At 42.7% G+C, this 25,765-nt stretch overlaps 1 protein-coding gene and 1 long non-coding RNA gene across 14 annotated transcripts in view; one reads left to right on the top strand and one right to left on the bottom strand.

Annotated features, from left to right (window-relative positions):
• Positions 1–25,765, top strand: part of fibcd1 (fibrinogen C domain containing 1) — a 214,716-nt gene that overhangs the window by 155,673 nt on the left and 33,278 nt on the right. For all 13 annotated transcript variants that reach the window (XM_037117100.1, XM_037117104.1, XM_037117103.1 and 10 more), the window contains one exon: positions 18,742–18,838. In XM_037117100.1, coding sequence (XP_036972995.1) covers positions 18,742–18,838 — 97 coding nt within the window. The remainder of the gene's footprint in view (positions 1–18,741; positions 18,839–25,765) is intronic.
• LOC119029906 lies at positions 18,801–24,801 on the bottom strand. Its single transcript, XR_005078127.1, has 3 exons — positions 24,757–24,801; positions 23,804–23,837; positions 18,801–18,930 (listed from the first exon to the last, which is right to left on the bottom strand). It is a non-coding gene; the product is annotated as an uncharacterized LOC119029906 (long non-coding RNA).

Here is a 25,765-nt window from a genome sequence, read left to right as displayed (position 1 = left end):
CATTTATCAACTCCTCCTGGTGTAAACTTGATTGAATGTATACAGATTTTACTGAGGCATAGCTGTATCCTCCCTCTTAACTGTCCTCCTGTCGGCTAAGACACTTATTTCATCTTAATTCATGTCAATTCAGTGAATAAATACATAAACCCTGCAGTTTGCCCTTTCAGTAGTATTTCATGTCCTCCAGTTAGTCGGATATCACAGTGTATCATTAGACGATCGTCTTGCAAAGTATGGATTAGCACAGAATAGCTGTATTGTCACCATCATTGTGGGTATTGTATCAGGAGCTGCTATTTGATTCCCAGCTCTAGTCTTGTGTGACATACTGTGATCTGATCTCGCGTCTCTGCTCGACATGCAAACAACATGTACATCACTGGGACCAGGAGAACAACAACGTGCTGCGCAACATTGCCGAATTCGTAAGAAGTCCCAAGTAATTTAGAATTTGTCACAGTCAGCGTTTCACAGGGTTTGTTAAGTGTCTCCTGACTCAACAACTCCCAAAATTGAGTGATTTTACAAGCTAGTCTGGGGAATATCGCTCCCTCTTTGTCTCATCGCTGCCGTTGACTGTGTTACACTGTGCTGCTCTGACCCTGAGGAAGTTGAAGTTTTCAATATGTTGTCAATCGTTGTTTTTTGCTATTATTTTTTAAGTTATTCTGGACGTACAAATTTGTCACGCACCATTTCCTTGATGTCGTGTCGTGTAGACTGTCCTCCCAGCAAACCCCCAGCTGTGACTCACTTCCAGCGTCCCTGAGTGCTTTTGAAGGACTAAATACATCTACTGCATTAAGTTATACAATCAACATCTGGCATCCTCTTTCAGCCCGAGGCTGTGATGCTGTCGTGTTGACAACATTTTTGATGAATAATCTTAAAAACTTCAGAGGGACGGACATATGAAGGATTTCCGCCCTTGAATGTGTGAAAATGTTGTGATGAATTACGTGCAAAAGATGATTCCTCAAACCTGTGAACATCATTGCTCACAATTCTTGGTGATAAGCACATGCAAATGTATTTGTATTTGTATCTACTGTACTGTTGAAACAACCATTAATGCCATTTGCCAAGCTTGCTAATAATACGAGCTAAGTGGTGATGTTTTCCCATTCAGCCCACTTTTCTTTGCACCTCCCCTTCAGACACATGCCCGGAAAACTTCAGCTAAAGTCACCGTTTTATTGGCATGACAGTGAACTGTGTGTGTGTGTGTGTGTGTGTGTGTGTGTGTGTCTGTGCACTTCTAAATCGGTGACTAACTGTGTGAGATAGGCAAGGTCGTAGCCTCTTATCATCAAATAAAACGAGACTGTCAGGGTGACAGAGTGCTTAGCACAGCATGATGGAATAGAGCTGCATACCGGCCTGTCAGTGGGGAGATGCTTCCGTGTGTGTGTTTGTGTTTGTGTTTGTGTGTGAGTGTGTGTGTCAATTAATGTTTGTACTGGAAGAAGTGTTTGCGCCGACACAGAAATAGCTTGTAAGAGCGAGTTTCCGTCCTTACTCACACAATCCGCCGGCGTTAAGTTGAGGCTTCTCTCTGCATATTGTCCTATAAAAGGATTTACACTGCAGCTCAGATTGGAGTGATAATGCGGCAGTTACTTATCCTTCCTGGTGTGTCGAGCTGATTGTGATAACGCTTGAGCCTCATTAAGAGATCAGCGTGCGGCGCCATCCCGACGAGGGCAGGTAGAGAGACGGGGAATGCTCGGCGAGCTTGAGTGTCTTACTGTCTGCGATGCCTGAGCTTAAATAAGGAATGAACCATATGCTGCCACCTCATTAGCATACTTTGACACGCCGTAGCGCCGTCGCAGAGAGTGCTGCAGACAGACTGAGAGATGAGCGTCTTCGCTTTGGAAGAGAGAGGGAACAGAGGAGAGGAAGGAGAGAGTGCGACTCAGGAGGGAGGAGGGAGGGCCTGATGGAAACATTAGACTCTGACGTGGAGGGAGGGAGAGAGAAAGCACAATAGGGGGAATGGCAATTTTCATTTTCCCTCACCGCACTCTGAAATGCATTAAAACCGATATGACCTGCGATTAAATCCTTCTGTTTCATTGTGTTTGCAGTAAAAAGGAAAAAAAGGTAGCCCTCAGGGGAGTCTGGGGGATAATGCAGCTGTTTTAAGTAATCGTGACGGGGACGAGACCAGGACTTGGATTTAGAAGTCGATCGGCAGAACTGTAGCATCGTTCGGTGATGACCTTCAGCAGGATGGATGTTTATGTGTCTGCGGTATCAAAATGCACTGTTGTCACAATGTCCGATAAGGTTTAGCTCTTTTAAAACCACTCGATTTATGATACAAAACTGATTTTTTTTCAGAGGGCCTTTTCACCCAATCATCCACTATAGATAACTCAAAGGCTTTTATGTTTTAAGATACATGCATATGCTGCCTCATGAAAAGCTTTCTAAGATAGGATTGTGCCCCCCCACAGACATGGCTGTGTACCCACGCCTGTCATGTTCTTGAAGAGAAAGAGAAAAGAAAAGCGGGACTAAAAAAGGAAAATGCATGGTTTGAGTGGTCCTGATGTGCTGCTGACGAGGCCGACGCATCTACAGTAATGAGCATCTATAGCATGCTAACACAGGCTGTATGGATATGTTCGTAATGCATAAAACGAGTTGCTGCCAACATACCTAAAATCACATGACAATGGGGAAGAACATCTCCGGGGTGGAATGACTCAGAGATCGCATATAAATGTCGCTATTTATTTTTCCTTTTTTTATGCAAAGAAGCCAGACAAACGTATAAAGCAGATGAGGGAAAGCAATCTGGAGCTATAGCTCTCCTCTGCTAGCTATAGCTACTAAGTGCCAGATGTTTATTATAAGGCGTGTTGGATCTCCATTGTGTCTGCTTTATGGTGCCGCCCATCATATCTGCACGGGGACAATAAACACTGAAGCGTGCAGGAAAATATGTAGATCAGTTTGAAGCTTACAGACATTTCGTCGGCTGTTGGAGTCAAATTTAGACACAGCTGTGCGTCTTGAGTAGAGCCGAGGTAGACGGAGGATGTAGTATTCACTACAGCTGAAGCATCTCTCAGTGCAGGACAGTGAACACAGGTGTTTAGCCGCTTCATCCTTGGTATGAGCATTAGCTTACGGTGGATGCTGCGTCTGATAGATCCAAGCCTGACGTCTTTACAGCACGTAGGTAAAGTATGCAAGAAAAGTTTATTAAGTGTAGCAACTTAACTTCACAAAGTTCTTCACAAGAATAAAACATGTGCCAAAAAAAAAAAAATACAGCAAAAACAAACAATGTTACATAACCAACCAACATAACTTAAGAATCTCACAGAAGTACAAACGCTAGACAGCAGCAGGCGAGACATAAACCAGTCTGCAGCTGCGTTTCTGAGGGTGTCAACAGAGACTGCAAAAAAAAAACATTTCAGTGTCGGAGACATCACTTTAAAGGCGCGATCATTTTAGTTTTTCAGTCAAATGCACGGAGGGAGAAGAGGTCTCCCAGCGTTATGGAGTTGAACAGGACGAGCCTTTCATGAGGAAATAGACCATTTAGTTTGACTGTGCAAGCAGCTTATTACGACCTGATTCTGCTCTTCTTGTCAGGCAGTAACTTCTGGTGACTTACGTAATTGTTACAGCAGCGAAAAATACCAGTCTGCTGTCGCTGATGGTCATGTTGTTTTAGGTCGTTTATGTTGCTTTTAGTGAACAACTTAATTTGTTAGGTAACATACTGACTTTAACCTGAACCAGAATGCTTTCCTAAACCCAACTAAAGTGCAAGTGTACATGTTGTTTTGGGAAATCTATGTGTTGTTTTTCGAGTACATAGGTATGAAGATGTGTTGGGATGGGAAAGGAAAGAGATCTTTATATACATCAGAACAAGAACCTTAAAATGAATCGTGAACTTAACAGGAGGTCGACGTGAAGAAGGTAACGTAACAATGAAGTGAGTCATCCTGCTGGACCTGAACACAACAGCCCTGCAGCAGCAATCTGACTAGCATCTGTGAGAAAAGGGAATCAGAGCAATCCGGCCGGGAGGATACAAACAGCATGAACGATCAAACTCCAGCTCAGTTTATCAATAAGAAGAAAGGAAGTAACATGTTTGGGTAAAGATTTCTTAAGATTAGCCAGCGTATTTACCGCTGCGTTCAGCAGAGGTTTGGGAAACAAACCCTTACATTTTAATGGAGGGAAACAATTTTGTGAGCAATACTGAGGAAGGGGGGAGTTAGGAAGAGCAAATACAGAAGAGAAGAGAAGAGAAGAGACATTAGTTCAGGTTGATGTGGATGGTTGTCAGAGGAAATTGGTCAGTATTTCTCCTCTGTCATAACTCGCGCCCTGGAGACTGTTCGACCACACAGACGTGGGAGGGAAGATAGCAGAAAGGGCATGAAAAGAAAAAGAGCTGTCATTACCAGGCCCCCCTAACCCCCCCCCATCACAACACACCTACAGACACACACACACACACACACACACACACACACACACACACACACACATCCCACCTACTTCAGCAGGCAGGAGTGTGTCAGATTGCACCAAAACACCACGTATACAAGTACAATCAAAAGAATCATGCGTGTCTACATACAGTCAATGTGTTGCTGAAGCAGTCACGCACACACACACACACACACACACACGTATACTAAAATATGTATTCACACAAGCCCCTCACTCAGAGAGAGTAATCCTCTGGGCCTGTGGTCCAAATTGTTTTCAGCACACACAAAAAAAAAAAGGGGAAAAAAAAAAAAAAAAAAGGATTTCAAAATGGCATTTAAATACGGCCCGGCAGGCTCAACGGTAGCGTCTCCTATTATTACTATTTTATTTGTTAAAAGGACGGGACTAAAAATGACCACGGCTTTTTAAATAATGAATGAGCGTAGATATATCAGAGTGCAGTGTGGGGCTGCATTATCAAATGGTGCTTTTATCAGAAGCACCGCAATCACTCTCGAAAATATTCAATTCAGCTAAGAACCGAAATGTAAAAGTTTGAGATTGAATGTACGATTGTGCGCGTGTTGTATCACTATTTTAGAGGCTGGGAGTGCCTTTCTGAGCGCCGCAGAGTGTACCGGCGTGTATATAGGCTTTTCTGTATTTTCTATCTGGCTCGCAGGCTTTTCAATATTTCATCTGTGTTAGTTAATTGGTTTGGAAAAAAAAAAAAATAAGAAAATCCAGGATGAGTGTTTTTATTTTTTATTATTTATTTATTATTTTTTCCAGTTGCAAGGCAGCGGCGGTGAACAACTTCATGGTACATTCTGACTTTTTAAATGCATCGATCACATATTACAACATGTGTACAAATGTCATAACACCCTCCCCCGACCACTCACACACAGCCTGTCGCCACATCAAGTTCACGTAAGCTTCTAGGTACGAGTCTACGCAAGATTAGAAAACAGGAGATGTCGGCTTATTCTCACATCTTCTTGTGTTTTCTGCGCCGGGATGTGATCCCCTCTCTGCGCCCCCTCATTACCTGGCTTGAGGAGACAGTTTATTGTGCTGCTGAAGGGGAACGCGACCCGTCTACCAGCGCCGCCGCGTCAGATATGTCCTTTGGTGCCATTAGCTGGGGCACGTCAGGCGTGAGGAAAGGTGGGACAGCTGAGAGCCTCGTCAGGAACGTTCAGCGTCTGTGTGTTTTCCTCTCTGTTACATATTCAGCCCCACAAATAGAGACTCTTACGTTCGTCTGTCTACTTCTGGACCTGTTTTGTGTGGTTGTTTGTTTTTCGTAGCCGGAGCTGAAGCAGTCTGAGTGGCGTCATCAACATATTACAGTGAAAACTTTTCACCAAAGTCAAACAACCTCTACTTTGCACATGGCTGTTAAGTGATCAGATGTCCTATCAGTCGTCTGCCATGTTCTCTGTGTTTGATTTAATGTTTTAGCCATGCAAAAGCAGCGTTGCTTCAAAGATGGCAGTGTAGCACAGACGCTCCTGGTGCTTCCTGAACTCCTTGATCATCAACTATCCCATCAGTTTCCATTAAGTCTAATACAGATATCCGTCCAATAACGTTGACGGTCTTCTGGCTCTTCCTCCATTGAAGTGGTGCCCAAACTTTAAGGGCTAAAACTAAAAATCAATGGCGGGCCACGGGCCAGAATCTGGCACCTATTGTGCTGCATTGTTCTGATGAAAAATTGGTTGGAGGATCAGTTCCCTTAATTGAGTGACTTCCTTTGTTACCTGTCTCCCTGCCAGCCCTGCTGAGATCATTAAAAATGATTAATAATCACACTTTCTACTAAATTTAACAGCATTTTCAGCACACAAAAAATGAAACAACATAAACACATGTTTTATTTCTGTTTTATTCATTTATTTTTTTTTTTCCTTTAAAACCTTTGGCCAGATCAAGCCTCATGGCAGGCGGTTTTTGGCCGGCGGGCATGCAGCCCCTGAATTGGGACGCAGCCAGGGTCTCCAGCTAATTCAGCCAACACACTGTCATGATTTGCTGACTTTTCCTCAAGTTGGGTTGACAAAGTTGACATTTGTGCTTCTTAATTTAACGTCTCAACAATCCAACGACTGAAGTGATTGCCATGTGCAAATACCTTCCAAATTACTGAGCTTTCCTGCGTGGTAAGTGTTAATTATCAAATGTTAGCATGCTTACAAGCTGATGAACAAGGTGAACATAACACCTGCGAAGCATCAGAGTGTTAGCTGTGTCTTTATGAGCTCGCTGTCAATGGAAGAACACAACTGTCAGAGAACAATAGAAATAACAGTGAAATTCCCTGTATGATCTGTTCGCACATCTGTCTGAAGATAAAGAGACAAATTATCAAGTAGTACATGTTGTTTTTATTCCAGTCTGCATTGAAAATATGAAATACAAAAAATGGCTTACAACTGAAATACGAATCCATCGATACGGTTCAAAATTAAAAAGGGCCTTGCAAAAACAGATAATTGGAATTTATGAATCTATTTGAAAATGCAGCTTCACAAAGTAGAAGTTAATGATAATGATAATGATGCACTGAATTGAAGAATACAGATTGCAATCAGGGATTTAAAAGGGAAATTTGTTCTCTACAGCCTTGTTATCTGTCCCTGTGGAGCCTTGTTATCATGCCAGTGCACAGATTTAAAAAAAAAAAAAAAAGTTAGAAAAAGCCTGAGAAGAAATCTTTGTGTTAGCCCGGTTTTCTTTTAATCTCTTAACTCGATGAAGAAAACCCGGTTTCTTGTATGTTTAAAAAAATCAGGTTACTGCTCAAAGCTGAGGGATAATCATCTCTGCCATGAACATGTAAGTGCAGAAATTGAGTTTGCATGCGTGCGTGTGTGTGTGTGTGTGTGTGTGTGTGTGAGTGTGTGTGAGAGAGAACAGTGTTTGCGGATGATTGTGTTCTGTTTGTCTTCTGCTCTTGTTTGCCGCCGCTGCGTTCGGCGCACATCTGTCTTCCTGATAGGATTATAAAACATTCACCAACAGATGTTCGCAGTCCTCTTTTGAAGATAGCAATTCTGCAGACTGCCGTGGATTTATGAGCGCTTTCATCAGACAGTGTTGAATTTGTCACCGTATCATCAATATTCTTAACAATGTAATCAAACTGTTCGCAATTCCTCCGCCAGTCTGTTTTGATCTCGTCTCGGATCCGTGAGCGGGAGGTGTGAAGGAGCCGGTTCTGTTAGCCTCAAAGCTCATTTATTTATTAGCGTATCGAGCTCAGTGCCTCCTCAGCTACACTGTATATGTGTTTGTTTTTGTTTTGTTTTTTCTTTATCTCTGCATTTTCTCGATTCGGCGTTGATGCAAAATCACTCAGAGATTTCACCAATTATCTTCAGTCAGTCAGTGCAGAGCGGGCGGCACCGGGTGACATCTGTTGCCAAAGCACCAAACATATAAACATAGTGTGCGCACCGTGAGTACATGCCAGGAGCTAACAAGCTCTTGGCACGCTTCCTATTTTCCACCCAGTCACAGCCGCCTCCTCGTCCTGCCCCCCCACGATTGTAAATCTCCTCCCAATCAGCTTTGGAGCGAATGTGTTGATTCTTCCCTGTGTTTTCTGGTCCGTCAGTCAGGGTTGTCCGTCTGTGCACGCTGTGGGCTCCCAGTAGTTGACAGAAATCCTGCTGAAGAGCTTAAGGCAGCTTGTTAAGTAGCCTCCATCTACTGCAGAGATTACAGGGGGGGCTTAATGTGATCACGCCAATGCAGTAGCCCTTTTTTTTTTTTTTTTTTTTCGCGAGTGTCGGACGAGATGGTCATTAAAGATTTGGAGGATTTTCGTGTTTAAGACTGTTTGGACATTTGCTCAACTTCAAGTGTGTAGCCGCGAGTCAAACTCACCATTTTGCATTTCCATTCGCGAGTCTTTTGCGGCAAAGATTGTTTTGTCGATGGAGCACGGGTCTCACTTTTCTGTTCAGCTGTCACAGGGTTCCCTTGACTGGAGAGGAAGAGTACAGGAGACTTTCAACTGTCAATACTTAGTTTACGGCGCCCTGCTGACACAGACACTCTGACAAAACATGTTACAGCAGCCACTCTCTCCCTTCCCTTCATCTCTTTGCCCCCGTCTGCCTTTGTGCCGTACTGCGCTTTCATGCATCAATACAAGAAGTGTGTCGAGGCGAAGGAGGAAATGTCTCGACTTGAGCCGTACAACTTGGCGGCTTCCAGATTTAAAAGTGGAGACTGCAGAAATAAAAAATAAAAAAATAAGTGCGTAGTATAATGCGCTCTTAAAAGTCATATATTTTTAATGACTGGAGATAATTTGGTGCATCTCTTTTGAACATATTCAGTTAAATGTTTACCCGTTATAATTAAGCTGACATATTTGGGTGAAGAAACTGAAGCTGCTGAACCGAGAGATGGAAAAAAAAAAAAAAAAGGAAGGCGAGAATAAGTATATTTAGTATTTTACTGGTGCTGCCGCTGCTTCTTCTGCATTGATTTCTTTGCTTACCCATAAACAACTCTGAAAATACCGAGCGTTCCCGCAATTAAACAGATCGCTCATATTGACAATATTGCCTTTGTGATACAGTAAACATGAGCCGCTGCAGGGATGGAAGAGGCAACTCTGACGGAGCTGCTCCTAGGTGATGGGCTGTTCGGGCTTTGTGGAGCATGTAGAACTGTGCGGATAAAGAATTAATTACCTAAAGCTGCGAGGGGAAAAACTGCAATATAGAGAAAGACTGCATCAGCTACACGGTGAGAGCAAGCGCCCCCGATTCATCCTGTGTTCTGCTGTGCAGATGGTATTGCTGAAGCTATGCAATACAATAGCAAGCTTCAAATGCTGCGTTTTAGTCCAGATTGTATCAAGAAACATTTTGATTCAACTCCATGGTGATTATACTAGGAATGTCCTAATACTTTTTTGTTTGTTTGTTTGTTTTGGCCCCGATCCTGATCCAGTCCTTCATTATTGTGCCGACGTTGAAATAACCAACATACCCTCTTATCAAAAGGACTGAAGAGGTCAATTGATAATGAGTCCCAAAATAACAAACATCATCTCTCTCTGAACACTGCAGATATGGGGCCACTGTAGCTCAGGAGGTAGAGCCGGTTGTATAATAATCGGAAGGTTGCTGGTTTGAATCCTGGCTTCATCTAGCTGCATGTCAACGTGACACTGAACCCCAAAACTGCTCCTGATGTGCTGATCGGCAGCCACCGCCGACAGTATATGAATGTAAGAATGACTGTAAGTCACTGTGGACAAAAGCGTCTGCTAAATGCCTTAAACATGTGAAATGTAAATATAAAATGCTACAGTGTACTGGATCTCCACTGCAGGGTTTCAGTTTAGGCACTGAAACAACCTGGTTTAGGTTTCAGTAAACTTAAATACCTGGTAAATATGGGACTGTAAAAGAAAGGCTTACCACTTTAATTGCCTGTAAACATTTACAGCTAAACCAATTGGATGATGAAATATAAGTGCGAAACAACCTCTTGGGTCAAACAGCAGATGGGTCCAAGTTGTGTGTAACTAAATGAACTATGTCTCATCACATATATGCAAAGTTTTAGCAGTAGCAAACAGTCTTGTCACAATACTGGAATTTCAAACTTTTTGCTATTATACCTAGAAAAATATTGATATGTGCTCTCCTGTGTTTGCTTCCAACGGGGGGAAGAAAGTGTTGAGCGCTTCCCATCCGTCCCTGCCTGGTTCAAAACTTGCTATAATAAACCCACAAGCCTGAATTATGGATGTGAATGAAAGTTTAACTCCAAGAATGCGACTCAAGAAATCGACGTGACCAATCCGCTGGAGAGAGGATGTCTCACTCGGGACTAAAATGGGATTTTGCCAACCTCTCTGTCTGAGTCACTCACCGGTGTGAGCGCATAATTTCTCACATTCACACACACACACACACGGATGACGTACTGAGTCCGGCTCTGGTGAAAGGGAGCAGCACCAGCCGGGGCAGGGCAGAGATTACACAACTCACAGTACAGAATACCGATTTTTTTGCCAATACATACCCATTAAAATATGCCCTGATTAGCCTCCATCACCGAATATTTGGATTCGCCGGTGACATTACAGACTGAACCACAGAGAGAGAGAATAATAATGCATTATTTCATCAATATCGTATGAAGGAGTCCACGCACTTCTTTCAAACACCATTTAGGACCCGATACATGTGACAGCGCAGGGCACCATTAGCTGTTATTAGTGTGTTTGCTGCCAGCACACTAATATGAAAAGGCAGTTTTCAGTATTGATTTTTTTTTTTTTTTTTGAGGTCAGTTTTTTGGATGGTTCTGTACTTAACGCTGTGAAACACGGCGACCTTGCTTTATCCTTTAGTAAAATGGCTGCTGTGTCACAACTGCAGCCCTCAATGTGTGTGTGTGTGTGTGTGTGTGTGTGGCTGGAACATCACCTACCCCACACACCCAAATAGAACAAGTCTGTGAGCGTCTGACCTTGACAGAAACAACTTTGATGTCAGGAAACTGCCCTCCAGCCAGACAGTGTGTGTGTGTAAGGATTTGTCAGTTGGGATGTTCCGCTGCCTCCCCGTGGAAACTGTGTTTGTGTCTGTGTGCGGCAGTGTTAGGTGAGGGGATACAGCCGCCCGGGCTCGACAGAACACGAGAATCGCAGCTAAAAAAAAAAACAAAAAAAAAACAGTAAAGACATGCACAGTTAAACAAATACATGCAGGTTGCAGAAGTAAATCTGTTTTTGTGGTCCTTACAGTTGTTTTTGTGTTGGGGAGGAAAAGTCTCGATAACCATGATGCAGGAGTCGGAGCAGACAGTTTAGTCCAGATAACAGGGTTTCCACTTGTGTAAGTCGGCCCCCTGCTCAGTGTAAACATGAGGACTTAGATGAACATTAATTTTTTAAATGTTGGTTAATATTGGATTAAGGACAGGCGGATAAAAACAGTCGGGGATGAGTTAATCGTGATGAATTTCCATTATCCTGATTATGGTGAACATCCTTCACATTTGGGACTTGTAAAAGCTGTCCGGCTCGATAACTCACAGCCCGACGTTGAGTTTCTGTTTAATTTTGAATTGCCACAAGGGGGAGCCGGCATCTCCAATCTCAAATCCTAAAACCTGTCGCCACAGCTGAAGGCTCAGCTTAGCGCCGCAAAAAAGATTGAACCAGACACGTTGCAATACTATAGATTACAAAATAAAGCAGTCTAGCGGGCTAAGCTAAGGCTGCTCTGACCTGCTGTAGACGTGCTGTTAATAAAAACAAAGCCGAGCACTTCACTTCGCCCTCATTTTGTTTTGTTATTCAAAAAGAATTCATAATGTGTAACCCAGTAAACTTTTTTTTCTAAAATAAAACTCCTGTGGACCGTTTATCTCATCTGCCAGCTAAGTTTCATATTGTGTTACAGTGGGAGAATAATATCAGTGAAAGGTTTGGCGCTCAGAATGCTTTTCTGTTTATTAAATCGAAAATGACTGTTTTGATTCGAGGCTCTGAATCGGATCAGCTTGCAAATATTGTGAAAGCGTTAAATGCTGTGTTGTCCCCAGCCGACAGTGACTCGCTCCACTGTAACTACAGTTGTAGTGGGCGCGACTCGGTTGGAAACGTAGATGTAATGGCTGGAAAGCTCACCAGCAACATCTGTTGGGCGGCCATCAAAAAAGACACTTGGCTGCCGGCCTGGACGGCGCCCATCAAAAGACACTTGCTACCGGGCCTAACGACTCGTCCATGGGAAACCCTGAGATGGTGCAGCCTGCTTATCTTCCTCTTGGCTGCAGTTTTCTGCATGTTGTTCACTAAATATTATATCAGTGATGAAACGGGGCAGATGTAATGGAAATTGTGCAGAATACCCACAACGTTTGACGCTGACATTAACATCCGCACACTCATACGGTGGTGATGATGTTTTGATCTTTCCACACGTGTAGACAGACATCCTGTGTATGAGTCACACGTATATTGTCACTCTAACAACATTGTCGACCGGTCTCAAAATCCCTTGTCTCCCCGCTTCTTCCCAATTTGGACCGCTGCCTGTCCCCTTGAAAAGTGAGAGAAAATGAGTCTCTGCGAGTTCCAGATCTCCAGGGAACACACACACGTACACACAAACACACACACACACACACACACACACACACACACCAGCACAGACCTTCAGGGTCAACATGCAATTAAACCTCAGAGAGGCTCTCCAGTCTTACAAGGATGCTAGACATGGAAGGAGGCAGGACCAGCAAGACGAGAGTGTTAACCTTAATCTGAAGTGAACTGCTCGCTGGTTAACCTGCTGCTGTAGGAGTGCTGCTCCGCGTGACCACTGGCCAGGTTTTTTGGCTGCCGCAGTGACTCACAGTAGCAGGTTGTGCTGGTACAGTGGTGTCCCAGGTGGTTTTTTGAGACGATAGCTGAAAGGCACAAAAGCCAGCTCCGAAAGATGCCTGCTGACCCACCGGAGCAACCTAATTGGAGACTAAAAATGAAATTTGAAAAAGTGGATCCTGTGAAAGTGGAACGATGAGAGCTCGCTGCTCTTCTTTATTCTTCTCTCAAGTCTATCAGACATCTTTTCCTTCATGTCAGGTGGATCCACAGTATGTATGCCGCCAGACTGTCTTTGACTTGTCTTGAGTTGTGATAATGGGAGTGATGCATTGTTCTGAAATGCCACTGGCGATTTGAATAAAACTTAGTGGTTCGAGTTATCATTGTTGGAAATCTTTTCATAAAGGGCTGACTGTAGTCAGACACATCTGTTTGAATGTCTTTGATGCAAATTTATCCAGAGAAAGGGATTATTTTTTTTCTTAGGTTTCTTGTGATTTATCAGTTTGAGGGGGCGCTTTTTTTTTTTTTTGCGATTTGCGTTCCTCAACTGCCTTTTATACAGTGAGTGCCAGGGGAGAGTGGCAAAACACAATTAGTGATGGATGGAAAGGAAAACCTCATTTTGAACAAGGCATTATCAATTTGCACTCTTTTCTGTTTCGGCTGATTTGGATGTAGGGGGACGAGGAGGGACGAGAGCCAGGAGGGAGTACGATAAGGAGGCTGGAAGGTCGTTATTTCAAGGGCAGTTTAGCGACATCAGATGTTGTTGTGTTTACCAACCTGCAGTTCTAAATTCAAGGCAGCGTCGCTTCACTGCGGCGCCTTTACCAGAGCTGTTTTCTTTTTTTTATCCTACAAATCTTTGATGTAAATCTCAGCAGTTAACCCAGGCAATCAGTAGAAAATACCAGGGGCGGGCTCCCTCACAGCCCCCCCGGCTGCCCTGCTGACGTATCAGTAACGTGATGACGGCGCATTGTTTCCTCAGCCTTTTTTTTTTTTTTCCCCAAGGTCTTTTCATTAGTTTAATCAGGGGATCATTGCATTAACAGCCGTATTAACAGCTTATTGCCCCCCGCGAGTCGTATATTATATTTGATATCACAACAAGAAGGATTCATTGAGGTAAACATGTTTTATGAATCGCTGTTTTACGGTGGCGTTTGTATTTTAAGCTTGTGGTTTAAATGTGAGACGACAATGTGAAGGCACTCACAGAGAAAACACAGATGAGTCAGTGTGCTGTAGTGGGGCTTGTGCTTGTACTGTAGAGAGTTTTATTCACTGCTTGGTTATTTATAAGTTCATTTTCTAAGACGTACGTTTAGGGGCCTAAAAAGTCACAAGATTTATGTTATGGTCTGGCAGTTGGATGAATATATTAGCGGTAGAGTCCATCGGCTTTTTCCTGGTAATTTCTGTAATTTTATTTTTGAAAATTTCATGGCCTTCCTCCAAAGAAAGAGTGCAATCTGCTGCTCAGCAACAGGTTCTCATTCAGCGTGCTAACCCAGTCGCACAAAGCACATCGAACAAGAGTTTATTCCATCTAACCAGAGTCGGATTTTTAACAGTGGAACGACTAACCAAGACTGTTTTGGATACAGAGGTTGTTTAGTTGTGTCGTGCAGTGTAATAAAGAGAATAGGTGTAATAGTATTTTTTGTAGTTGTAACTTATAACTACTCCACCAAGGAGGTTGTGTTTTCACTTGTGTCTGTTTTGTTTATTCATTTCACCTTTATTTTTAACAAGAGGTCCTATTGAGATCAAGATATATCTTTTATAAGAGCTACCTTGCCAAGGCAGCAGCCCCATCAAAGGCAAAGCATGATAAAATGCTACATGATATACAGACATCCACAATAAAAACAGGCCGACCGGTATTCAAACACAGCGGTTCCACCTGAATTTGTCGAAAGCAAGGGTACATTGAAGAGGAACCACTTCAGGGAGCACAGAGCTCAGACAGAGAATGCTACAGGGATAATAATTTATAGATAAAACCGTACCAGTGCTGTTGTCTGCCAATGGTCAATGAAGTCCAACCAACAAGATGTGGTGTAAAATGTAAAGATGCATGGTACACTGAGTCAAGGCTCGATAAAATGGAAAAAGGCTGCAGGCATTTAGAATATAGCACATCTACTGTGCATGTACGTACATATGATTGTTGGTTGGTTGGTTGGTCTGCAGGATTACACAAAAACTATCACCAAATGCGACAGAATAGACCCCATTAACTTTTTGTCCAGACCATTTTTTTTTGGCATTATCTATAATGTTTAAAGGAAATAATATGTGGGTCTTGATGAAAAATAGAATCAGGCGCATTACTGTAAGTGGCCGGTATCTATGAGGGTGAGTGTCCATTTTAGTTTATTTATTAGCTTACACAGCAGACTCCACATACGATACGATACAATACGATGCGATGCGATATGATATGTTGCGATACGATACAAAACAATATGATACAAAACGATACGGAACGATACGAAACAATACGATATGAAACAATGTGATACGAAACAATACGGTACGAAACGATACGATATGAAACGATACGATATGATACGGAACAATATGATACAAAATGATACAAGACACTTGATCGTCCATGTAAGGAAATTTCCCGCCAAACCTATATAAGATAATCTCTGACATCTTGTTAAATTTAAACTATCCTAATTCAACTGTCATACCCTTGAGTACAATCAGTGCCATGTGTTCAGTATTAAGTCTTTTATTCTACAAGTGGAAAAAAAGCCATATCTCGATAACCAGCTCCATCCTGACACATTACAGTGAGTGTACAGTATTAGTACCCTTATATCAACTGAACTGCAGTGCTGTTGACACCACTCTATCTGTGCATTAAGCTGCTCTGTTGCATTGCTCTTGTGTCTAATGCTGCACTCCAGCCCTGTTTGATAACATCATCTATGTACACTGTATGCAACACATTAATAATGAAATCTGTAGCAATAATATCCACCCATCCTCTAGATAGATACAGACAGAAGAAAAAAAGAAAACAAATGTTACTCTACTGCAGTGTCTAATCTCAAACAACATCATGGTTTCTTAGCCAACAGTTTCTCATGAGAAGTATCACAGGAATGCACTAAATTATTACTCGTGTTAATAACAGTCAGATTAATTAATTAGTTTGGTTTAATATAAGGAGTCGAATTCTGTGGAACTGTCGAGTTAGATTTATAATTGCTGACATCGTGACAGATAACCGGGGCTGATGGTCTGATGCACCGTGACTGGGGCGCAGCCTGTGAGAGTCTTACGCAACAGCTGGTATAAATCCTGTTGTTTTGTTTATGTTTAATTGATGGCTTCATGCAGCACTCTGCCCACTGTAACCTCCGTACAGGTCGAAGGGTTACAGAATATGCAGGTGGGAGTTGCGGATGCAGATGAATCTGATTTAAATTGCTTGTTTCTGTTGCACTATAAAGAGACAGTAATGGGATAAACAGATTGAAGGACAAGTGTGGTGATATTCTCTGTTTTTCATGATATCCCATGAAAAAGACCAAAACAACAAGGATTTTTTTTTTTCCCCCTCTTCAACAAGTAGGGGCTGTTGAGCCAAAGAGGGAAAACATCTTATTTCTCTGTGAAATTGACCTCCTTTTCCCAAAAAATATTAGAATCAGATCAATGAGCTACAGTGTAACAGAGGCTTGGATGTTCCATCATTGCCATGAACAAAAGCTCTCTACTGAGTATTTACGACAGCAGGACCGAGTGCGTTGGGGTCGAGCCAAACCAAGCCTGCTCATCAAACGTGTATTAATCCACAGCTGAAACTAGTCTCAGACAAATGCTCCTTTTACCCCTGTTGGAATGATGAAAACTACGATACCCAGCTGTTTGAGGTGATAACGTTGCTTTTTAATGAGCTATTGAAAACAGATCATGAGCCAAACTGTTCCATCACTGCCATGGACAAGGCCACTTTACTCGTCTTGGCTGCAGGATTATGGATGTGAAGCAAAGTAAAATAACACACTGACTGTGGATCAATCCACAGTTAAAACTATTCCCCCCAACAAATGCATTGTTTACCCCTGTTGGAATACTGAAAATTACAATGCCCAGATGTTTTAAGCAACTACTTAAGTATATTTGTAGGGAGGCAGGATATGTCTTCTTTTCAGCTGATACTGATGAACAATAATTGACCGAAAACGACTGAAAACTTTAAATGTCCGCCGCTGAAACGTTCACACCGGAGACGACACGTAGACAGGCTGCACTTCTTCAGCTGATAATATCAATTTGCCTATACGAGGCCGATCATTTGCTGGTTTAATATGTATCATGCATCTCTAATCTTCATACAGTATATCAGCCAATATCAACTTACTGCAGAAATCTTCATATAGTCCACCAGTCAGTCAGAAACATGAGATCACAGTACATAAATGCAAAACTAGGTTTGAGGCTGATTAGAAACCGTTTGTATCTTAGTCGCAATATATAGAAAAAGAGCAAATCGTATTCGATTTGATTACGTTTTAAAAGATATCCATATCACAGTTGGCCTCTGAAGACTCAGTGTCAGTCCGGCTGTAGTTTACAGTCTGAATAATATATAATTGACTTATCGTTGGAGGTGTTTTAGCTGCTGTCTCGAATGTATTGGCTGGCGAGGGATGAGCTCCATGCTGAAAGACTGAATGAGAAAAAACCACAGGACGCGCTGGGTAGAAAAGAAAAAGTGAAACGCGGGACAGGTGAGGTTCCTGGGAAAAAAAGTCCTAACTGATCAGAGGAAAAGGGGGCTCGAATCTGGAAACATGATCTATGTCTGAAGATGATCATATCTCTAGATTAAAAGAAGGGGAAATCAATCTGTGGAAATTATGTTGGAGAAATTCCCAGAGCTCTGAATAAGGAGATGCAGAACCGAGCGTCGTGTCTTTGAAAATAGGGGCAGAAAATCCCTTCAGTATCTAGATGATGGTGTTGATAAGTGATGATGATCCAGTAATGATGATTAAGACGATCACAATGAAGACAATTACGAGGATCAAAACGATGAGGGTGAAGATTTTGCCATTGCTCGGCAGGATTTTGTTCTTTGTCTGATGTTAAAAAGCAAATATGGCTGCTGGTGCCATCTGGTTCCTTATGGTATGTCGGGGGATTAGTCGCGCCGAACATAAAAACTGTCTCTTGGAATTTCCTTTGTCATTTTAACATTAACACAGCGAGTCCCAGACTATTTTCCATCTGCATGCATTTCCTCTTCGGGAGCACGTTTCCAATTTCCCCCTCGTCCTCAGCCTGACACATGGTATTCAGCTTTTATAGTGGATAAACTCTTTCATTGGGGTGATACAGATTCTGGACTATCACACATGTTCACACACACAATTGAGCCAAATATTTGCTATTTGCTCATATTTCCTTTGTTTTTTGATGTATAAAACCCCTACCACATCATTTCTCCACACATCACAGCTTCATAGGATTTTATGACTCACTGTACAGAATGTCATCTCTCTTTGTGTATTTAAGATTATTGTTCTATGAATATCTTCTCTCTCTCTTCTTTTTGAGATTTCAATTAAGGATGCAGATTCCATGGCCATTCGATTCAAAGTCAGTCAAGATTTAATGGATTCCTTTTATTAGCCTCCGACAAATTGCCTTTTTAGCGGGAAGAGCGTTTGCATTATTCATTTGTGAAAGAGCGAGCGCTTATGAGTTCATTTAGTTTAGTTTTAGATGAGCTCAGCGGCCACGAGTGGGACTTAGGGTGACTCATCACAGGAGGAGGATGAAACGCGCTGTGCGAGATGATTCTCATCCGACCCCTGACCCCCCCGTTGTCTTGCTGTCTTGGCCATGTGTAGGTGATCCAGCGCAGGGAGGACGGCTCCGTCAACTTCTTCAGAGGATGGGAGTCCTACCGCGAGGGATTCGGGAAGATCACCGGCGAACACTGGCTCGGTAAGTGCCTCGAGTTTGTGGCTGCGTCTTGCTTGTGCGTGTTTGCGGATGTGTGACTCATGCACATGTGCACCACGGCGGTCCAGAAGCCCCTGGAAAGTAGATATTTACACAACTTTAGTCGGCTACCTGTGGTTTCATCCCATCAACAAGATAATGATAGCCACCATGACATGAACTACAGCACTCCAGCTAAAAAGCAGACAGTGAAATAGCCAGTCATGGTGATAGAGCGAGATGGAGAGAAAGGCGATGGGAGCAGAGACATTAGACGAATGTGGCCCTTCAAGTAATAGCGATAGTTCTGTGACAATGAAAGCCACTTGAGTGAAAGCGACATAAGAATACTGCTGCAAATTAAAAGAAACATCTGAAGTGCACTTTATGAGAGCTACAAAATCTCAACACGAGCCCAGAAGACCAGCAATTTGATAACCATAGTTTTGACAAGCACAACAACATTATACTGTGTTATTCTTTTTCCTTTTCTTTTCTTTCTTTTTTTTTTTTTTTAACCCTGCCGCTTTTCAACCGATGCCTTCTGCTTGAAACGTGTGGGGTTTTTTTTGTTTTTTTTCCAGAGTGTCCAAGTCTTGTGTTTTTTTCTTTTCTTGCTGGCAGCGTGACACATAACTCCGTGCCTCGTCTCAAATTGGACAGGAAAAGAATGCCAGCAAGGAATTAATTCAACTGTGAAATTATCGACTTCATCAAAGCCAAAAATCGCCTCGCCTTCACACCACTTCCCGTTAAATGTACCGAATCATTTCGGCGGCGGCGGTGGCGGCGGCGGCGGCGGTGGCGGCGGCGGCGGCGGCGGCGGTTGAGGAGGCGGCAGTGGTGGTGGAGGTGTCGGGGTCACTCATGTGGCTCAAAGTTAGTGTAGCTGTCTGATCAGATGACGTATGCTCATGTCAGCAGATTGTCAGTGGTATCACCCACCACATGTTTGGTACATATTAATTGGATCACACTGTTCACATTATATATCATGTGTGTGTATATATATATATATTTGGACGTATACAGCTTGTTCTTTCCATCACGGAGTGGCCTTTAAGCTTTTTTTTTTTTTAATTGGTTTGACATTTGCTCAGGTAGCAGAAGAGCGTTAGACAGAACAGGATTCGGGCTCTCTCACTACAGGTGTTAAATATGAAAATTGACAACCACAAAAGCGCGCACGAAGCTGAATACGGGAAAGGTGACTTCACTCGAAACAACTGCAGCTGAGGAGCTTGGCTCCATGTCAACATCTAATCACTGTTTTCACAGACGTAATCAACACCTCGCTGGGATCTCCGTCTTTAATTGCTACATAATCTCGACTATAATGTGTGTATACACAAACATCCCCTGCGACGCGCCTCAGCACTACGTCGTTCTGCACTTATTTTTGTAAGTGTGCTATGTAGGGGGAGCTACACAACGCCGTCTAAAGGTTCAAACAATAAAAACAAGTCTGGATGTAGAGCAGCAGGTCTGTTTGACCGAGGGCGGGGCTGAGTTGCACACAGGATGACAGGATGAAGTTTATATTTAACACTTAGTGTTGTTCTGAGGTGTGGACACGTTATTTGTGCCTCAGAAAGTAACTACGGTGAAACAGAAAATAACATTTTTTACTTTGTTGATTCGCTGCTTCGATCAGTCGCTCTGTAGCTCATTTGCCTCCACGCTTGCTGCTCTGCCTCTCGCTGTTTTCACCAGTTAGCCGAGGAGGATGGACCCATTTTTAAATGGTGTATTTGCCAACAGCAGGGATAAATCTTGCACAGCATGCTTTCAACATTCATTCCACCATGTCACCACAGTTATCTGCAGTGTTCACATCGAGGTGAACTGCACTTTAAATACTGTTGTTGAAAACGGGACCTCAGGCTTGTGCTTGAAAGCTGCACTTTTGAACCATTAGCTGCCATTCAAGCAGTCACTCTTTCGGTCCTGATCGCAGAACCTTGAGGGCGACCGCACTCCCGTCTCAGCGCACGATGTACGTACTGTGACTGCACTGTGATTCTTGGTGAACCCTGAGCAGTGGCTCTCTGACGGTGACAACACGCTGACGCTGTCCAGATGCCTGCCAGTGATGACTCATCACGTAAAACTAAGTTTATGTGAAAAAAAACAAACTCTAAACTTCATACAGCCTGTCATTAAACAAGAAAGTTCATTGCCCAATCAGCATCTGTGGGGAAACGACTGGGATAATAAGCACTTTCATAATCTTGCATTACTAATCACCAAATCTGGCCTGCTTATACAAAAACACCATTCCCTGGGAAAAAAAAAAAAAAAAAGCACTATGCATTAGCAGAAATGTTTCCTAAGGAAATTTGGCTTGAGCAGCAGAGTGGTAATGAGCTATCATCACGGTGAGTCTGTGTATCTTTAAAACCTCTCTTTCACAGTCTGCTCGAGATCCAACTGGTAGAGTAAGTGGAGCCTGAAGAAGTTATTTCTGTGAAAACACACACTTGGTCATGGTCAAGGTCGAGGACGTGCCACACCACAGCTGAGCTACTCTCCCATCAGCACTCGAGATTAAAAAGCACAGATATACACACATTCACTTTAGGAGCAATGCTGTGGACGTTATTAAGTATCCGTGTGCAGCTCAGCATGCAGGCAGAATAAATATTGTAGATTAACGATGACACATGGTAAATTATTTGTTTAATTTAGTGTCTCATCTGTGGTGATTACCGTTACCAGACCGAGGACATGTTTCCTTTAGGAATTTTTCAACTCGATGTACCCGCAAATGCTAAAGTGCTACATACACCACCGCTTCGCTTCATTGCCTATGCAGAAAAAAACCGTGCAGTGCATTCTGGTTGTCTTTAGAGATACGGGGGCTTAGCGTTGCACGCTCTGCATTCGCATCGAGTTGAATTCTTTATACTTTATGCAAATGAGTGATGTCTGACTCGATGAGGCGCCTCTGAGAACGAAAAACAAAACATTATCGAGCTAAAATAAACAAATTACACTGAGCTGCTTTTGTAATAGAAGACGAGGTTTCCCATCCAGCTGCCGTGTTGGACTGGTTGGAAATCCAGGAGCAGCGGCCCAATCAGGTGCAGCCAGTTGAGTGTTTACATGAGAGTGTAGCCTGTTTTGGTCAGACGTCCACGGCTGGGAAACGTCCCTTAGTACATGCTGTTTTTAACACTTGTGCCATCTGCAGGAATTGAGTTGTACAGCTGCCACTGTAGCTCCCACTTTGTGAATCTGTTATTGAGATTTTTTTAATATCTTTTCGCCAAAAAAAAACATCTATTTTGAAGACACTGTATCAACCCAGTTGCAAGATTGCCTGCGCAGGGCTTAAGGTCTGGTTAGGTTTAAGGTTTAGGTTTAACCAGCCATCACTTAACCTCCAGATGTAAAAGTTACCTGACACGTATTGAAGAAATATTGATATGTTATGTACCAAATGGAGACACTGAAGCCACTTGTCCGTCAGATTTGCTCCTTCACTAATTAATCATTTTCGACATGTAAACAGGTTTGAAGCATTCGGCACTGCTGCTCTGTAATTCCATAATATAAGCTGGGCTCGCCTGGTTCTGGGCTCTCCGGCACCTTCGACACTCTGTGCCCTTGCTAGACATAGAACTGCTTGTATATACTGTAGCGTTTGCAGAGTTTATGTGAATTAATGGAGATCTAGGTCTCTCTGCTGACCTGAGGCCATTACAGAGAGCAGCCCATAATAAAAAACGTGGTTAGAGTGCCAGCTAGTTCTCCCTATGGTACGCTGTAGGAACATGGTGGGAATATGGAAAGCTCAGGGTTTAGCAGAGTGAATTTGAATGAGCCGGCGAGCTACTTTGAACCTTTCAGAGTACCCTTCCTCATTCAGGGTGTGCTGTTGTCTCGTCACCCCCATCATCGATTACCCTCAGGGCAAAAATGAAAAATGGATCCGTGCTTGCCTGCAGCCCAGAAAGAAATTCACTGCAGCTACCTCCACCAAGCCGATACTGCTCACTGATGCCGAGCGCTAACTCTGAAGATCTGTGCATTTCTCTTCATCTAAACAAACAGATAAATTCTGACTTAATGTAGCATATTTTTCTATGTTTATTAAACTTTCATTAGGATGATCGTGATAATAATTGTCAGCAGCAAAAGAAGAAGGACGAATGAATAAAACATGAACGGAGTTAACAAATCCTGCGTTCTTTTGAGAGCGAATAGTTCCTGAGAGATTTGCAGGACGACAAAAATGCACATGTGAGAAAAATTCGAGCCGACGCGGTCCCAGACGCGTGAGGCAAATAAAAAGTGGCCAGTTCTGGGGAAAAAAAAATCAATGAGGATATCTTTTTCATTTGGCAGTTTGGCAGCTTAGGTGTCAATTAATCTGACTGCATTTTAAGCGTAGCGTCATTTATAAAACTGCTACCGTTGTGCACCTCTCTGATTTAAGACAGGCTGTTGTTATCGCTTAATGATGTGTGTTTCTCACAGCGAGTCATGGATAATGATTTGGTCTGCAACCTCACATTCTGTTTATATGCAGTCGGTATCTTCCTTTTGATGTAAAGCATGAGTCTTTTAATTTGAGACCTATTTTTCGCTTCCTCTTTTAAATGGAAAGGACATCATGCCTCTCTCATTTGCAGTTATTTGGATATTGTTTGTGTCAGGCAGCAGATATGCAAATATAATTTGGGTCCTAATGATGAGAGAAAGATATACTTAGTTTTTTTTGGGATGCTGTGTGTGTATTTGTAAAAACTAACATACTGCTGAATAATCTCTCCCCCAGGAGCATGTATAAAGAGCAGCAAAACTGGGTCAAGTCAATTCCTTTGTTGCCATTCACGTCTATTCAACACCTGGTCTCTGAGGCTGATGTAGACTTGTCTACCTGTAATATAGGTCCTGAAACAGTTTAATGCCGTCCCAAAGAGACTAACCTAGTTTTCCAGATGGCCTGTTACAATTGCGTACCTCAGTCTCTCGCCTTGAAAGCAGCACTTAAATCCTGCAGAAAAAAGGATGGACAAATTATCCATTGTCATGTTCTCGTCCTCTCTCCTGCCTTTGTCTCCATAAACTGCGGCTGTGATTTGTGCTGATTTGTGTACAAGCAAGATATTATAAGAAGACTCAAAAAGTGTTACGCCACTGTGCATTGTGCAATTACAGAATATCAGTCTGAAGTTGACACAGCCAGATTCCACTGACATTTTGTCCCTTTGTCTTTTTGTCAAACCCATCATCAGGGTGGTGACATTCAGAGGGAATGTGTCTGAAGTGTTTTAGCGGCGCACAGTTTAGCTGTTGGTTTTACTGTCATCTTTTTGTTCACATTGTCAGGGGCACGAAGGTTTAATTGCAGAGATGGGAATTTTTACGAAGCACAAACACTTTGTTGTTGTACTTAGAGGGGCAATGTGTGAGAATGTTAGTTGAAAACAGTATGAGAGTGAAATGAAATTATCAGAAGAAGGTGAACAAAGAAGCAGCTGTGACACGATGACGTCTACGTATTATTTCACAGAGCTGTCTACCAAATTTAGCCTGCTCTGCCCGTGAACATTAAACATTAAATTAAACTAGCTGCATGGCTAACTGAGCTAAGACAGCTACAGTTAGTTATAGATATGCTGATTTCAACCTTTCAGTGCATATCAGGCACAGCAGACGGAACTGCCTGGATCGCTTGGCACAAAAATGGCCAGTAGAAATGACCTTCAGAGGGATACTTTTCACTTTTCAGAGCCTGTAGTTTCATAATGTTACTTGAGTAGATTACTCAAACCTGTTATTCTGCCTCACCAGTGTTTTCCTCTACAAAAGTATCTGTACATCTACTTCAGTTAGCAGTGTGTGTGCTTTTGTACACCTCTGTATAATTGGAGGTAAACTCTTGAAAGTGCACGTTGGGAAATGGAACTCACTCGTTCCCACGTCGACCGTGTGTCCAGCCGGTTCGTTTAGCTCACGAGGATCATCTTATCACACTCAGCCACAGATCAGATCCTCGTGTACAAGAAGAAAAACACAGAAGCGCTTAACATTCTCGAGCCGTACTCAATTTTATTAATCAGTGGAGCATTAACAGCTTAATCAATACCTCTAAATGGGATTCTAGTTTTGTGGTAGCTCAGAGTAATGGGAATTAATATTCATTTGTTATCATACCAACTGCTGGATTGGATTTCTGTCATCCGTTTATTTCCATTCAGTTTTTTTTTTTTTTTTAAATATCTTTTCTTTAATGCTGCAGGCGACTTTTCTCCTTGATCAATGCCCATTTTGTGTCACGTGAAGTTTAAGAATGATGCGAACAATGTTAAAAAACTCCAAACTTAGAGGTAAAATCGATTCTCTTTTCCTTTTTTTTCCCCCTCTCGCCGCAAAGGAATAACAGACATTATCGGATTTTAGAAGCAACTTATCCCTTACTATCATTTTTGGCACTATGAGAGAACGTGTGAGAAATTCACACGCGGGGAGTTTTATGGATGTTCTAGTTTAATGAGCAGGAGTTCCCTGAAGCTACAGGGGAAAACATGCGAGCACTCGGAGCGCTGCAAGCCGAATGAATCTTTGCTCTCTGGGCAATTAAACCGACACACTTTCACTCTTCAGAACAGAACCAGCGAGGACTCCTCAGTCACGTAAACCGGCGAGGACAATCCACCCTGGACAGTGCATTATACATCTGCCTGGTTTTCTACTTCAAGGCGTCAACCACGTATCAGGGCGTATCAGAGAAATTAGGAGAGGCAGAATCTGCTTCTGTATCAGTGAAGGTTGCTGTATTGATGTCACGGTGTTGCCCTCACCTTCAAGCTCTTTTTCATTTATGGTAAGCCGTTTTATTCGCCACAGGAGTGTTCCTCCTTTATTCTGGCCAGTGTTTACATCCCGCATCAAGCCTGTGTGAGGGAGACGCTGCAGCGC

Source organism: Acanthopagrus latus, chromosome 12, assembly GCF_904848185.1.
Source record: "Acanthopagrus latus isolate v.2019 chromosome 12, fAcaLat1.1, whole genome shotgun sequence".
NCBI classification, from domain to species: domain Eukaryota; kingdom Metazoa; phylum Chordata; class Actinopteri; order Spariformes; family Sparidae; genus Acanthopagrus; species Acanthopagrus latus.
This window is presented reverse-complemented; position numbering and strand designations above follow the sequence as displayed.